Here is a 17,462-nt window from a genome sequence, read left to right on the forward strand (position 1 = left end):
GGCATTAAATTCTTAATTGACAGTTATTTCTCTCAGTATTTTGCATATCTTATTCCACTACTTTCTGACCTCCATTGTTAAGATGATAAGTTAACTGTTAATTGTATTGATGCTCTTTTGTATGTGATGAATCAGTTTTCCATTACTACTTTCAAGATATATTTTTGTATTTGACTTGTTTTTTATGTTTATCCTATTTGATGTCTGATGAACTTATTGAACATGTATAGCAAGGTTTTACATCAAAGTGAGAATGTTTTTACCTGTTATTTTCTTCAGTATTTTCTTCTACTTCTTTCTCTCTCTCCTCTCCAAGTGACTGCCATTGCATATAGGTCAGTGTACTTGCTATTTCCCATAGGTCTCTGAGACTTGTTCTTTTTTCTCTTTCTGTTCTTCAGAGTAGATTATTTCTATTAATTTATCTTCAATTCAGTAATTGTTTCTTCTGCCATGACAATATGCTGCTGTGAATTTTTCATTTCACTATTCTATTCTTCTAGTCCAGAATTTTCATTTAGACTTTATATAATTTTGATCTCCTGATTAAAAGTTGCTATTTGTTAGTTTACTATTCTTATACTTTCCTTTAATTTCTCAAATATTATTTTCTTTAGTTCCTTGAACATACTGATGATCACTACTTAGAAGTCTTTGTCTGCTAAATCTAACATCTGGGAAATCTCAGAGGCATATTTATTGACTGCTTTTTTCCCTAACTCTGGGTCCCACTTTCCCATTACTTTGCAGGTCTCAATGTTTTTTTGAAACTGGCCATTTAAAATAAAATATGGTAGCAACTCTAGCTTGTCATTTTCCTAATACTGATGGTAACATTTAGAAAATACCAGAAATATATTTTTACAAGTAAGAAGATGAATAAATCTGAAGAAATTCACCATTACATTTATTCAATTATTCTCTGTGTCAATCAATTTTTAAAAGCCTACATTGTAGCAAGGAAACTAAGCTGCAGTTTATAAACTGACAACCATACCACAGCTACCTTAGAAAACGAGGTCTATTTTGCCCCTACAATCTCAGTTCCTTTTCAATTCCTATCTCTTTCCACATTAAACATTAAGAGGATATGATTAGATTGACTTTACTTTAAAATCATAGTTAATGTACTAAGGATGTATGGTGCTTAAAGGGAATAGAGTTTCTAAGGGTTAATTTGGTTTCATCCTTTGTTTTCATTTTTATAGGGGACACCTAGAAAAAGAATTAGCTGACTTACTAGAAGGCACTCCATTGATGGAACGGCCCATTCCATCATGGTTCAGCTCTAAAGCTTAGGCAAGGTGTTGTGAGGGAATCAGTATCCATGTGAAGTATAAATGTTCTTCATTCTTATTCAGAATAATTTCTTGGCTTCTCATTAGAACTTAGAAATTTACTTAGTAACATATCTATGCTGTGGCCATGTGAAATTGTGATTATTCTGAAACTGGCTTGTCTTTATTCTGACACCAAATTTTGTATGAAATTTGTAGAACTAGACAAGCTCCTCAACACTCTGTGGACTAAAAGTACCTGTATCAGCAAAGAGAAAATCCATCACCTTAGAAGGAAACAAAACAGCCTAACAATTCATGATGGAGACTACCCTAATCTATCTGTATCCATGGACCCAGAATCAGAAGATGGTCAAATTTCCTGGGATCAGGTATTGTCATTATTCCTCTTGTACCATTGTACTGCCAAAGGAAGCAACTGTGAACATTCTCTAAGTGTTATAGAAAACTTCAAGGGTAATGTAGATTTCCTTAAATGTAAAAATATTCTATTTCCACACTGTAGTCAGGGTTTTTTCCTTTTACAAGTCGATCTCTGCAGATTTAAAACTTGAGGCCAAAGTATTTAGGAGAATGGTATATATTACTCTTTCCTCCATACTGAATTCATGAATAATTCAGTAAACATGCGACCATTTATCAGTCACCATTGTGTGCACTAGGGGTAAAGAATTGGACAAAAACAGGCACAGTTCCTATGGAGCTACCAGGATAGTGGGTGAATATAGACATATAAAAACAATCATGAATGAATGCTTCAAATTTAGATTAGATTATGATGAGATTACTTTGCATTGTGACCGACAGAGAAATATTTGTATAGTAGGTGGCACTGAGAAGGTTTTTGAGAAAAGGTGGTAGGTATATGGGCCTATAAATATATTCTTATTCTTACTTCCTGAAGTTGTGTTCCAAAGTACATTCATTAGTCTACTAGATAATACTTGTTTTTGTCTTGTTTGTTTGTTATTTGGCTGCGCTAGGTCTTTTTTGCTGCACTAGGGCTCTCTCTAGTTGCAGAGAGGAGGGGTTACTCTTATCGTGGCGCACGGGCTTCTTCTTGCAGTGCCTTCTCTTGTTGGGGAGCACCAGCTCTAGGGCTTGCAAATTCAGTGGTTGTGGCCCACAGGCCTAGTTGCACTGCAGCATGTGGGATCTTAGTTCCCAGACCAAGGATCAAACCTGTGTCCCATGCATCCGCAGACAGATTCTTAACCACTAGGCCACCAGGGGAATCTAGATAATACTTCTTTCTTTTTGGCCTTGCCTCATGGCATGTGGGATCTTAGTTCCCCAGTGAGGGATTGAACTCACACCTTCTCCATTGGAAGGGCAGAGTCTTAACTACTAGACTACCAGGGAAGTCCTGTGATAATTCTTACAAAGGGGTGTCATCATCAAATCTGTTTGGGAAATAGAGATATGTATTGCACTGTAGCATATTAACATGCCTGGGGAGGTCCTGTAGTAAATAAAATTCTTTAGTCTTATTGAATTCAGCATTTTTCAGACTCTGGTACACATAGAAACCTTCCCTGCTCTTATCATTTAAAATCTTGGAAAATTGATATTCCATGATAATGGCTTATATTTAATGAGTAAATTAATACTATGTGTTAGACACTGCAGAGTTTCCCCTGAATTTCTTCATTTAGTTATTACAACAGCCGTATGAGGCTAGGTTAAATGATTCCATCCTACCAATGAGGAAATTGAGTCATGGAACTAGTAAGTAGTTGATTAAGTTCACAGAAATTGAGGATATATACATACGTTGTCCCAGAGCATATTCTGTGCTCTTAACAACCATGCTATTGTTTAATAAGTGTTGATTTAAAGAAATAAAACTACTTTTTGTTTGTATCTTGGATGAGTTATTATTCCTATTAGGCACAAATCTGTATATTGAAAGAGAAAAATTCTGTAAACATTTCTAACAATAGTGACTGTTGTTCCTGTAAGTTATGAATACATGATTGGGTTAGTATTGCCTATTTTTGCTATGATATATTTTAAAAAGTAAATTTCTATTAATTAGGCTACATAGTAAAGGCATCAATTAAAGCTGATTATTTTAAACTCACAGTGTATTCACTGAAGGAAATAAGTTGATGCCTGTATTAATCCTTGTTTGTAAGTTCTCCTTAAATATTCCTTCAGGGCCAGCTCTTCTTAGGAAGGGAACTCATTTGTCTGATGGAGACCCTATTTGCATAAAGAATGAAGGTTATTTCTTAAAATTTAGGGATTACTTGCTTAAGCCATGCATTTTCTAAGAGCAGTAACTGTCATCTTCTGTGATGACTACGCAAGATAAACAAAACCTCTTCTTTCTCAATTATCTGTTTCAACATCCACTTTCTTTGTGACTCTGGAGGGGACCCTAAAGTAAGAGACTAGATCTGAAGATCCTGCCTGTATCATTCGGACCAGTCAGTCTTGAGGTGTTGTCCCTGGGACAGCAGTATCAGCAGCACCTGGGACGTTGCTGGCAATGGAAATTCTCGGGTCCCACCCCGGAATCTACTGAATTATACATTCTGATTGTGGAGCCCAGCACCTTATCTTTTAACCAGCCCTCCAAGTGATTCTCAAAGCTAAAATGCAAGAAGTGACACTTTAGAATGTGTTTTTAAAGTTTCCACAAAGGTCTTATGACATCAACACAAGTGTACAATTATATTGAAGTTTTAGGTAAAAGAATAAAGCTATTTTAAAAGTTATTGACTGAATCATCTAATTTTAATTCTATTTTCTTCTTTATTAAAAATAGTTTGCCAAAATTTAAAGGATATAATGAATCACCTTTAAGGACATTTGTATTAGTGATTTCAGAAGAAATGTAATGCAATAGTAACCTAAATAGTATAGGAATAGCAAGTAAATATCAAGGGCATAGAAGCTTATAATAGAATAACCTTACTCTACAAGAAGGTGTTCTAAAACTGGAAACTATTCAATTCCTTGACAATGAACTAGGGAGAGATGCATGACATTCTCTTCATGTCTATTTCTCCACTCTTTTATTTCCCAGTCAGGCATTTTTCAGTAAGAATATTTATTATGAAGGATTCGTCATAAGATGTTTATGGTTAGTTTCCCTTTATCATTGCCAGTATTGTTAATGATAATGTGATTCTGTTCCATAATTAATAAATAGTGCAAAAGAGACTATTGTCTTTGGTGTAAATTATTTTGATAAAGGGGAAAAAAATTACAAGTTTAGCTTTCTGTTGTTGCTTCTTGTAGTAGAAACATTTTGGAGTTCTTGCCCAGTCTTTCTGAGAAATGCCTTCCCCACCCACTGGGCTGAGTCCAGCAGCCATATTTGAACCGTATGATGTCACTTCCTGTCTTGGGGCAAAACTGATGGAATCAAATAACATTGGAACAAAAAAACCCATCCATGGCCTTGCTGAGACAATCAGATCTGTCAAGACTTGCAGACTTAATCCAATTTTTTTTTCAGTTCACAGCCATCTTTATTATTTATAACTTCATATTAGTATATCGTGTGTGCATACTTCATTCTTCTATTTATGAACATATGAGTTATTTACAGTATTTTGCAGCTACAGGCATACTATTACAATGAATAATGTTGCTGTTCAGTCACTAAGTCATGTCTGACTCTTTGCGACCTCAGGGACTGCAGCACCCCAGGCCTCCCTGTCTCTCACCATCTCCCAGAGTTTGCCCAAGTTCATGTCCATTGAATCCGTGATGCTCTCCAGCCACTTCATCCTCTACCTCCCTCTTCTCCTTTTGCTTTCCCTCTTTCCCAGCATCAGGATCTTTTCTAGTGAGTCGGCTCTTCGCATCAGGTAAATGGAATGGGTTGGGGCTTATATGACCTTTTATTTTTTTTTAAGATTTTTCGGATGTGGATCACTTTTAAAGTCTTTATTGAATTTGTTACAATATTGCTTCTGTTTTTTGTTTTTGCCTGTGGAGCATATAGGAGCTGATCTCCCCAAGCAAGGATCGAACCTACACCCCCTGCATTGGGAGGTGAAATCTTAACCACTGGTTTGCCAGGAAAGTACCTGGCCATGAGTTTACTAAAGAGAGAAGGCCATGTGTTTATTAAAGAGAGAAGGCCATGTGTTTATTAAAGAGAGAAGGCCATGTGTTTATTAAAGAGAGAAGGCCAGACTGTGAAGGGAAATAGATGTCTGCAGGGGGAAACAGAAAGGAGAAAATACAGAACCCTGAAGAAATAGAGAAAAATCTTTGGTTTTCATTTTCCAGCTTCCAGTTGAATTCCTCATAAAATGTGGCTGTCCTTCCCATGTCAGACATCCTCTGTAACCTTAATACATCCTCCTCTGGGTGTTTGGTGGTTTAAGTGGCTCTGTTCTATGCAACCAAATGTCTCCCAATCAAGATAAAGCTTTTTAACCCTTTGGATCATCCCAGAGGATTTTTATGTGGGAAAAACCAGCAAACATCATCATTTTCTGATTAGCCATGTGTCTTTGTTTAAAATCCCTGCTTTCTATAGCATGGCAAACCAATCCTTGGACATCACTGATTTTTTTAAAGATACCTTACTGTGACCTCAGATCACACTGCTCTTGCATTGAGGTCTTATTTCACTAGAAGACATTCATTTGTGCTAGTGAAACTACACACCCTTCTCATCCACATATGAAAACTTTTCAATGTAATTTTTGATGCATAAAGTGTCAGCCCTTAGCACTTCTGAAGTGAACAAATGTTTTCAGGCAGTTGTTAGAGATCTGTTTCATTTATTGTTTAGCTACTTCTTTCATAAATATCCCTATACAATATGAAAAAGTAGATAAAAACTAGTGAAATCTATAGGCAAGAACAGTGATCTCAATTGTTTTTGTGGTGAAGGGCTGTCAAAGAACATAGGTCACCATATCATTTAGTGCGTACACACCAGCAAGTTGACACAGCATCCGCTTTTTAAAATATTACCTTTACTTTTATTGCTTTTGAAAATTCATGTTGCTGACACAAGCTTATTAAATCAGATAATATTAAAGACAATGATCTTATTCCTCCAGAGCTCCTGTTTATCCTATAAAGTTTTAACTTCATTAATAATACAAAGCCATGCCCCCAACAAGAGTCTTAAGGCTTGCTTAGGCTGCTGGCTAGAACACCATCCAGCACATTGTAAAACAATCTGCATCTCCTTTCAGGAAAGAAAAATGTTTGCAAAACTCCTACCACACAATACTCAGAATGAAAGTGAGAATCAGCTGCTTTAATCAGAGATGAAAAACAATCCTCGAATATTATGTATGGTCAGAAGGTTGCAAGGAAACACACATAGTAATGGCTTCATGTGTTGACTGGAACCCTTCCAGTTTAGTCCTGATTCCTCCAGGATGGTAGTTGATGGTGAATTTGGTCCAGTGCTGAGGTTGGTAACAATGCATGTTCTGCCTCCTACAGACTTGCTTCTCTGCCGGGCAGTTGGTGAACATATTTCTACAGAACAAGCGTTCACCCATTTCTAAGGAGGACTTTAAGCAAATGAGTCCAGGAATCATTCAGCAATTGCTCAGCTGTTCTTGCCAGCTGCCCCAGAACCAACAAGCAAAGATGGCACCCACCACGCTGGAGAGTAAGTCCTGGCTCTTCGCTCAGAAAGCCAATGCACACAATGCATACAGTCCACACAATGGATTCATGATGGTGAAGGAAGAATACATACCATACACCGGGCACTGTTTTAAGCATTTTACTTTGATCAGCTCATTGAGTCCTTACAACAATGCTACCAGCTATAAATTATTATTATCTTCACTTTAGAGATGATGAAACTCAGGTAACTGGAAGTTAAATAACTTGCCCAAAGACACATAGCTAGTAATTGATAGAATTGGGATTCAAACACAGGCAATTTGGTCCCATAGTCCTTGTTTTTAACCACCTATGCTATACTACAGTTCAATGAATATTTTATATTTTGTAGCTAACTTACATAAATTGATTCTATCCCCTATCTTTGACTCAATCATAGACCATAGTGGAATCACAGACTATAGTTGAATAGCTTTATCATTTCGAGAATGTTATAGAAATGAAATCCTACAGTATGTATCCTTTTGGGATTCAGGGTATTTTTCCACTCATCAAAATTTCCTTATAATCCATCTAGATTGTTTTGTGTATTAATAAATTTTTTTTTTTTTTTTTTTTACTGAGTAGAAGTAGGGCAAAGGCTAAGAGAGTTTTGCTAACAGAACACTCTGGTCATAGTAAACACCCTCTTCCAACAACGCAAGAGTTGACTATACATGGACATCACCAGATGGTCAATACCGAAATCAAACTGATTATATTTTTTGTAGCTGAAGATGGAGAAAATCTGTAGCAGTCAGCAAAAACAAGACCTGGAGCTGACTGTTGCTCAGATCATGAACTCCTTATTGTCAAAAGCAGACTTAAATTGAAGAAAGTAGGGAAAACCACTAGACCATTCAGGTATGACCTAAATCAAATCCCTTATGATTATACAGTGAAAGTGAGAAATAGATTCAAGGGATTAGATCTGATAGAGTGCCTGAAAAACTATAGAAGGAGGTTTGTAGCATTGTACAGAAAGCTGTGATCAAAACCATCCCCAATAAAAAGAAATGCAAAAGGGCAAAATGGTTGTCTGAGGAAGCCTTACAAATAGCTGAGAAAAGAAGAGAAGTGAAAGGCAAAGGAGAAAAGGAAAGATATACCCATCTGAATGCAGAATTCCAAAGAACAGCGAGGAGAGATAAGAAAGCCTTCCTAAGCAATCAATGCAAAGAAATAGAGGAAAACAATAGAATGGGAAAGACTAGAGATCTCTTCAAGAAAATTAGAGATACCAAGGGAATATTTCATGCAAAGATGGGCACAATAAAGGATAGAAACAGTATGGACCTAACAGAAGCAGAAGAGATTAAGAAAAGGTGGCAAGAAGAACGATACAAATAGGTATTGATGACCCAGATAACCACGATGGTGGGTGTGATCACTCACCTAGAGCCAGACATCCTGGAATGCAAAGTCAAGTGGGCCTTAGGAAGCATCACTACGAACAAAGCTAGTGGAGGTGATGGAATTCCAGTTGAGCTATTTCAAATCCTAAAAGATGATGGTGTGAAAATGCTGTACTCAATATGTCAGCAAATTTGGAAAACTCGGCAGTGGTCACAGGACTGGAAAAGGTCAGTTTTCATTCCTACCCCAAAGAAAGGCAATGCTAAAGATTGTTCAAACTACTGCACAATTGCACTCATTTCACATGCTAGCAAAGTAACGTTCAAAATTCTCTAAATCAGGCTTCAACAGTACATGAACTGAGAACTTCCAGATATTCAAGCTGAATTTAGAAAAGAAAAGGCAGAGGGATGAGAGGTCAAATTGCCAACATCTGTTGGATCATAGAAAAAAGCAAGACAATTCTAGAAAAACTTCTGCTTCATTGACTACGCCAAAGCCGTTGATCGTGTGGATCACAACAAACTGTGGAAAATTCCTAAGATGGGAATACCAGACCACATTACCTGCCTCCTGAGAAATCTTTATGCAAGTCAAGAAGCAACAGTTAAAACCAGACATGGAACAACGGGCTGGTTCTAAATTGGGAAAGGAGTACGTCAAGACTATATTGTCACCCTGCTTATTTAACTTATATGCAGAGTACATCATGTGAAATGCCTAGCTGGATGAATCACAAGCTGGAATCATGGTTGCTGGGAGAAATATCAATAACCTCAGATATGCAGATGGCACCACCCTTATGGCAGAAAGTGAAGAGGAACTAAAGAGCCTCTTGATGAAAGTGAAAGAGGAGAGTGAAAAAGTTGGCTTAAGACTCAACATTCAAAAAATGAAGATCATGGCATCCAGTCCCATCACTTCATGACAAATAAATGGAGAAACAATGGAAACAGTGAGAGACTTTATATTTGGGGGCTCCAAAATCACTACAGATGGTGATTGCAGTCATGAAAATAAAAGACGCTTGCTCCTTGGAAGAAAAGCTATGACCAACCTAGATAACATATTAAAAAGCAGAGACATTACTTTGCCAACAAAGGACCATCTAGTCAAAGCTATGGTTTTTCCAGTAGTCACATATGGATGTGACAGTTGAACCATAAAGAAGGCTTAACAGTGAAGAATTGATGCTTTTGAGCTGTGGTGTTGGAGAAGACTCTTGAGAGTTCCTTGGACAGCAAGGAGATCCAACCAGTCAATCCTAAAGGAAATCAGTTCTGAAAGTTCATTGGAAAGACTGATGCTGAAGCTGAATCTCCAATACTTTGGTCACCTGATGCAAAGAACTGACTCATTGGAAAAGACCCCAATGCTGGGAAAGATTGAAGGTAGGAGGAAAAGGGGATGACAGAGGATGAGATGTTTGGATGGCATCACCGACTCAATGGACATGAGTTTGAGCAAACTCTAGGAGTTGGTGATAGACAAGGAAACCTGGCATGCTGCAGTCCATGGGGTCGCAAAGAGTTGGACACAACTGAGAAAATGAACTGAACTCCTTCTTTGGTATGAATATACCATATTTTGCTTAACCATTCACCTTTTAAAAAATGGATTATTTTCAGTTTTTGGCTCTTTGAGAAAACTTACTATGAACATCTCTGCAAAAAAAAAAAAAGTTGATAGTTGAGAAATAGCATAGTGTAAGAGAAAGAACATCAGTGTTGGGATCAGAAATGCAGAATTGAATCATGCTGTCTGTCCTTTGCGATCTTCTACAATCTATATTTCTCAAGCCTGTCTCTTTCCCTGCACCGTGCAAAGCAGTGATTCCACAAGAATTGCTATCCTTTCGCACATCATGGCACACATGAAATAATGAAGGCATGTTGGGGTAAACCAAAGAAGCTGCTTTGGGCTGGCAGTGACCAGGCCAGGGAGGTACGAGCCTCCTGAATGTGGCAGCCCCAGGAAGTGCAGGGACCACTATTCACACTTGGGACTTCCCTGACAGTCCAGATGTTAAGTCTCTATGTTTCTAATGCAGAGGGTGTCAGTTCAATCCCCAGTCAGGAAACTAAGAGCTCACATGTGGCATGGTAAAGCCAAAAGAGAAAAGAAAAAGAACTCACACTCACCTGTGACCCATAGCATCATCACAGTACGTGAGCTTTGCTGTAAGACTTCCAGGACACCAGTGAAATTTCAATGGGATAATATGTACAAAAGTGTGTTCTATAAATTTAAAACACCTGAAGTTTATTTATTTTCTTGCAATAGAAATGCCATTTTATTTACCTGAGTTCTTCATAAAGATCTTTTGAAGACATAAATATGAGGACCATCAAAATGATCTCAGAGTGAGAAAATGTTTTTCTTACCACTTACCAAAATACCCTATCACTTTTAATAAACTATAGTCATAAGTAGTTCTAAAATGTTGTGGAGAACTGGACACATGGCATGTGGACTGTTAGATTAAAAATTGGACAAATAGAGAATCCATAAACAACTTCATCCCAGAAGGGACTTCAGTCAGTGAAGAAATCATTCACTTAATTGTGCTGAGAGAGTTTGGAAAAACAAAACCAGAAAAATGACCCAAAAATGGTGGCCTAAGAACAGGTATGATGAATAGTAAAAATATAACAGTTAACCATATTTAAAATATTACCTTTGATCTGAGGATGTTACATTTTTTTTCCAGAACTGCTTTTCTTTTTCTTTGAGATAGTCTGCAATGCCCGTCATAGCCGAATTGTTCAGTCCTTATTTCTAACTCATAATAGATTCTACATCAAGTGACTCATCATTCCAGGCCTATATATTAAAGACTTCACATTCACTGAGAGAAAAAAAACTTCATTAAAAATGAGCAGCTAAATAATTCAACACCTTGTGGCCAGTGATGGCTCAAAAATGGATGAACAGGACTGGATCATGGCACCTAGGAGCTCCCATATTTGCTTCTATTTCCTGGCACTGTGTCTGGTCATACAGGCCATTCAGAAACAGAGTTTTGGACTGAAGATCCAAAAAAAAAGTTTATTCCCATTTAAATTGACTTCTATATCCTTCTAGGAAACAGTCTTCCTGAGAAAAATTCATACAAATCATACTCACTAAAGAACCTAAAAAAAAAAAATCACTTTCCTCAATTTAAAATGTTGCATCATATAACTAAAGAGAAAGACTTGTGATGTCAGCCTTTTGAAAGTGGAGGAATGTAAGATGTTAAAGAGTGGAAGACACAGGAAGATGTTATTAAGAACACAGTGTTCAGTATGCTGAAACTCAACTTCTAAGAGCTGTCTTCAACTGAATTTCCAGGAAAGAATGTTATAGCTGAGTAGAAATCATTTCAGATTTATTCAAAGAAGCTGCTTGGAATTGACTAAAATTTTATTATAATTGGTAGTACGTCCAGTTCTGTTTTAAGGACGAGAAACATTTATAAGGAATCTGAGTCCAATCAAGACACCATGACACTATATAGGGAACTAGAGTAAGTCTGCAGAGTCTGGTGGCAACAAAAGTCAGAGATTTTATGATTTTCAGATGGTTCTTGCCACAGGAGAGCAGGTGAAATCTGACTCATAGAAGACCTAGAAAGTTTTACAAGCTCTCAAGGAATGGAACATCCTTTGTCTTCCAAAACCACACTGTAGCTCAGTAGTCATCTACAGATGTGACAGTTGGACCATAAAGAAGGCTGAGCACTAAAGAATTGATGCTTTTGAATTGTGGTGTTGGAGAAGACTCGAAATCAACCCCAAATATTCATTGGAAGGGCTGATGCTGAAGCTGAATCTCTAGTACTTGCCCACCTGATACAAAGAGCCGACTCATTAGAAAAGACCTGGATGCTGGGAAAGATTGAAGGCGGGAGGAGAAAGGGATGACAGAGGATGAGATGGTTGGATGGCATCGCCAACCCAATGGGCATGAATCTGAGCAAACTCCAGGACATAGTGGAGGACAGAGGAGCCGTGTGTGCTGCAGTCCACGGGGTTGCAAAGAGTCAGATTCAGCTTAGTGACTGAACAACAGCAAAGCCACCCTCAGGACAAAGGGAAAAGAACTGAAGAACCTGAAACTTTGCCTTTTGCCTAGGAAACATCAACCCCTAATTTGTCCTTGTGAGTTCTTGACATTTGGTGATATTTTGTACCTACCAGAAAAGTGTGGTAACTTTGAACTTGATTAGATACTGGGTACTCAGGTTAAACTTCAAATGTCTTTAATTTACAGGTTAGTTGAGAAGAATCATGTTCCCACTTAGAGTCTATTTGTGGAAAAGTAGGATGTGAAACTGGATGAACTATCTCTAGGGATTTTTTAAAAATAAAATAGATATTAAATTAGAGCAAAATAAAACCTTTAGGTAGCTGTATGATCATTCTGAACTATTTTAATTTTTGACTGCATAACATATGGGAGCCTAGTTACCCTATCAGGCATCAAACCCACGTTCCATGCATTGGCAGCAAGGAGTCTCCACCACTGGACCACCAGGGAATTCTCCCTTGTTATTTTTTTAATGTGGTAAAAAAGTACATAAAATTTACCATCTCAATCCTTCTAAGTGTATAGCTTAGTAGTGTTAAGTATTTTCACATGGCTCTGCAACAGATCTCTAGAACTGTTTCATTTTGCAAAACTGAAACTGTATATCCACTGAACAACAACCAATTTGTAGAGATTGCTTAGCTGGGAAGGAGTTGTGGTGACAGTGGGAAAAAAAAAATCAAAGTGTGAAAGTTTTTAGCCTGCTCTGAGTATGCTACCAACTTCATTTTAATGTTCAATCTCTGTTTAATGGCAGAGCGTATAATTTAATAAAGGTCCTCTTCACATTACACGCCTATTATCATCTTACTAGCTAGTGTCATTAACATGATCTGCTGTCGAGAGTCAACGTTCCAGAAAAGTACAAGAATGATGAAGATGGAACATCTTCAATTATAACAAACTTGAAGAGGGTAGTTTCTTAAAATCTTCAGTGGGCTTTAAGTAGTATGATAACTGAATTGTTCAATTTAATTTGTCAGTTATTTGTAGTTATAAAAGGAAATGATAGTTTAATGTGGTAATGACCTATCTTCATTGTTTACAAACAAGTTAGTAATTTCTAAATAAGTTGAAACAGAGTATTTACCCTTAATATCTATAACCAGTGGAAAATGGTGTTTGAATATGGTTTATACCCAAATAATGTACACTTGACTCTGAAAGCTATTTTTTTCTGTTTTAATCTTTCTCTTTCCTTTCTTCCTCTACTCTTTTATTTCTTCTCTCCTTCCACATGTTTGTTTCTGTTGGAATAATTGTAAAAACAATTGTACCTTCTGAATATTTTTTAAAAATGTAGAATTTTAGAAATATGGAATGTATTTTAGGGGTCAGAAAAATTATTGTAATAATTGAAAAGTTAGGCTGTCCAAATTTATATTATCACCCTTTATTCATTCGTTGATTAGTTTTTACCAATACAGTCACTCATTTTAGTCACAGAGAATAGTAAAAACTTTTGACATTACAAATAATTTTGAGACTTTTTGGAAGAAAGTACTCATTTTGTCCACAAATACAGATCTACAGTGGCCCAGACCGTACGCTCTTTCTGTCCCATTGCTTCTTGCCTTCGAAAGGTTTAAATGTGGTTAGATGACAAATATTACCACTGTCTGTCGGTGAAGGTTGTAGTTTGATTTTTAGTTTTAATTTTTTTGTCTGCACTGAGTCTTCATTGTAGCGTGTAGAATTTTCTCTAGTTGCAGCATGCGGGGGCTTCTCTGGTTGCAGTTCGTGGGCTCTAGGGTGCATGGGGCTCAGCAGTCATAGTTTGCTGTCTTGTCTAGTTGCCCTGTGGCTTGTGGGACCTTAGTTCCCTGACCCGCAATCGAACCCGCGTCCCCTGCACTGGACGGCGGATTCTCAACCACTGGACCACCAGGGAACTCCCAAGCTTGTAGTTTAAAGCAAGAGAAATTATTTTCTTTGAGGGTAGGAGGTAAGATAGTTCCTTGCTACAGTGATTATTTTTTTAATAAGGGGAAATCAGGGTAACTTCAAAACAATGGAGTAAATTAGTAAATTTCCTTACAAATTAAAACCTTAAATCCAATATGGCACTCACAAAACAATTTTGTATCCCTAGCCATTGTAGCATAGGATGGATTCTTTTACCATGTTCACCGGCAGAAGCACTCCCAGGGGCTTCTGACTGTTTTTGATCTCTTTTTGACTCAGAATATGGCTACAGCACTGTGGCGGTGACGCTGCTTACGCTGGGCTCCATGCTTGGGACGACACTGATCCTTTTCCACAGCTGCGAGGAGAACTACAGGCTCATTTTACAGCTGTTTGTGGGCCTGGCTGTTGGGACACTTTCTGGGGATGCTCTGCTCCACCTCATCCCTCAGGTAAGCTGCTCTGTTTCATCTGGAGTGTTTCTAGTTTCAATTTATGTTTAGCCACTGTAGGTGTTTATGAAGAATTTCACAGTGACCTGGATGCATAGATACAGTGGCCAGTGTTTTCCTTGGAAATCACTGTTATTTCCCCAAAGCCCTTGCAGGAGAAAAGAGATGATCGTCATTCGATTCACCAGGTTATTCTTATTTTTGAAATTAAAAAATAAGTGATCAGATACAAATTCCTATTGAAACCATTGGGTGTCATTTCCAGGGCTCCAAAGAGCTTTGGTACCAGAGTCCTCTATGTCTCAGTGCAGAAGAGAATTCAGCAAGAGGCAAAGTGATAGATAAGATGTGATTTATTAGAATAGGACACTTGTGAGGCTTACAAGGGGGTGCCATGCCCTAAGAACTTACTGGGCTATGGGGGGGGAGGGGGAGAAGAACTTTCCCTTGAGTAGACGTCTTGCTTCCATCATCAGCTCCTCCTACAGCTTGGGCAGGAGAGTTTTCTTGTCCCTACGTGCTCAAGCTAGGTCCATAAATTACTGAATTTTATGTCCTAAGGATCATTAATTTATTGAGCTCACCGAGCAGGGTATGGGTCTCATGCCACCACTGTTTTATTGATTTGGGGCATGTCTTGTGCTTCTGTTGCATGCTTTTGTTGCTAAACAAGTCTGCTTGGTTTTGTGGTTAAGCAAACCTGCTCTCTTGAGTAATCATTAACTTATGAGGGTCTCCCATATTTTTTCCTACTTTCAATCCCCTGTAGTATAATTAACTACATAATCACCTACTTTATCCCTTTATTCTGTCCCTGTGACTATTAAGGAAAATTCATGAAAGGTGAGTATCTGTAAATAAAAATGAATGGGCTATAATATATACTAGTTTTTCTCTGCTGGCCCCCAACCTCATCAGATCCATTCTCTGCTCTTGTCTGCTGTGTGTTCTGCCCCAGAAGACTATATCCCCTCCGCTCCCTGCAGGCTGGATTGTTGTTTGGGTTCCCCAGCGGGGACACCACAGAAAGGCCAAGGTGGGAGGAGAGAACGGCAGGGGTTTCTTCCTTGCTCCCTCCCTCTGACACTGTCTCTAGAAGTAGCTCATTACCTGCAATGTTACAGCTTCCCATGGGTCCCTAGCTCCTCCGCCATTGGAGTTCGGTAACATCATTTCCAACCTCTGCCCTTTGCCCTTTCAGCCTTAAAAGTGGTAATGGTTTCCTGGGGTTGCTAGTCTCTGGGGTGTCTCATTACCCCTCATTCATACCCTTGACCCTGCCCACACCTCTGTCATGGCACCGTCATTAAAGCGCTCTTCATCTGAACCATCAAGATGAATTTCCCTTTCTTGCCCAACTCTTAGTGTCTGTTTTCGTTGTTTGTTTAGTCACTAGGTTGTGTCCAACTCTTTTGCAACCCCGTGGACTGTAGCCCACCAGGTCCTCTGTCCTTGGGATTTCCCAGGCAAGAATACTGAAGTGGGTTACCATGTCCTTCTCCAGCATATATTTCCAACCCAGGGATCAAACCCATGTCTCCTGCATTGACAGGTAGATTCCTCACCCTTTAAGAAACAGGCAAGCTCCAGCAACTGGTTCTTTGTTGAAGTCTTTGGAGGCTCTTTATTTGTCAGAAATGGAAGGTTAGGATCTGAGATGCAAGAGTTCAGGGAAAAGGGTCTTCAGATGAGGCTATCCATTCCTTCTGAGATCTCTCATGATGGATCATGATGAGCAAATGATTCCCCCTCCTCTCACAAAATCTGAGATATTAAAACTTTCCACAGGCCTCTGGCATTTTCCTCCAGGGTCCCTCTTGTTGGTTAGAGGCTCGAAAAATTATTAGATGCTCTGAAAATTATAAAGTGAGCATTGTAGATATGAAACAAACCATTATTAGTTTTAATCTCCCTGGTAATCTAATTTTCTGGAAATATTTCAGGGTTTATTTACTTGAGGCAGTGGCCAAAACCTGTTTCTATGTCACTGTAGTGGGTGCAGAGCTCTTCACAGCCCAGGATCCTGGAAAGTAGCAACAGGATCTTAAGACTGCCCCGGTCTCCCTCAGTGGGAAAGCCCAGAGCCCAAGGCAGCAGGGGTGGGTGTGGGTTGGGTGGGAGAGTCAACTGGCCCTACGGAGATATATTACAGAGGAAAACGTAGCTGAGAAGGCAGTTGCTTTGCTTAGAAGGCAGTTGCTTTACTCAAAGAAAGAGAGTACAGAAGTTATCCAGAAGAGGAAGACAGATGCAGTATCAGTGTGGCAGAAAGCTAGAAAAATCAGTGGTTCCTGAACGTGATCCAAGGCAAGTGTTTAAAGGTCTGCATAGAAATGAGAAAAATCCCACTGGCATCATTTCCTCTTTTAACCAGCTATGTTGATTCTACTTTAAGATCTACATTTTATTCTGAAATTATGAGGTTTTCCTGTTTCTTTTGTGACATTACAGTGTCCTTGTTTTGTGAAATAATGGTAATTACAAATAATAGGAAAGTGTCCTTCAATGTCTTTACCCAAAGAAAATGTGGAAACTTCTCTGGTAGTCCAGTGGTTAAGACTTCACCTTTCAGTGCAGGGGGTGAGGGTTTGATCCCTAGTTGGCAAGCTAAGATTCCACATGCCTCATGGGCAAAAAACCAAAACATAAAACAGAAGCAATATTGTAACAAACCCAATTAAAAAAATGGTCCACATTAAAAAAAATTCCTTTTAAAAAAAGTGGGTTAACATGTGTTTGTAGTTAGTGATGTCCATACACTCGATGTGTATATGGAGAT

The 17,462-nt window shown here is 38.4% G+C and overlaps 1 protein-coding gene across 1 annotated transcript in view; it reads left to right on the top strand.

Annotated features, from left to right (window-relative positions):
* Positions 1 to 17,462, top strand: part of SLC39A12 (solute carrier family 39 member 12) — an 82,140-nt gene that overhangs the window by 22,480 nt on the left and 42,198 nt on the right. The window contains exons 5-7 of the mRNA XM_065921212.1: positions 1,497 to 1,669; positions 6,729 to 6,900; positions 14,511 to 14,683. Of these exons, the coding sequence (XP_065777284.1) occupies positions 1,497 to 1,669; positions 6,729 to 6,900; positions 14,511 to 14,683 (518 nt within the window). The remainder of the gene's footprint in view (positions 1 to 1,496; positions 1,670 to 6,728; positions 6,901 to 14,510; positions 14,684 to 17,462) is intronic.

The sequence above is a fragment of the Muntiacus reevesi genome, chromosome 2, assembly GCF_963930625.1.
Source record: "Muntiacus reevesi chromosome 2, mMunRee1.1, whole genome shotgun sequence".
NCBI lineage: Eukaryota > Metazoa > Chordata > Mammalia > Artiodactyla > Cervidae > Muntiacus > Muntiacus reevesi.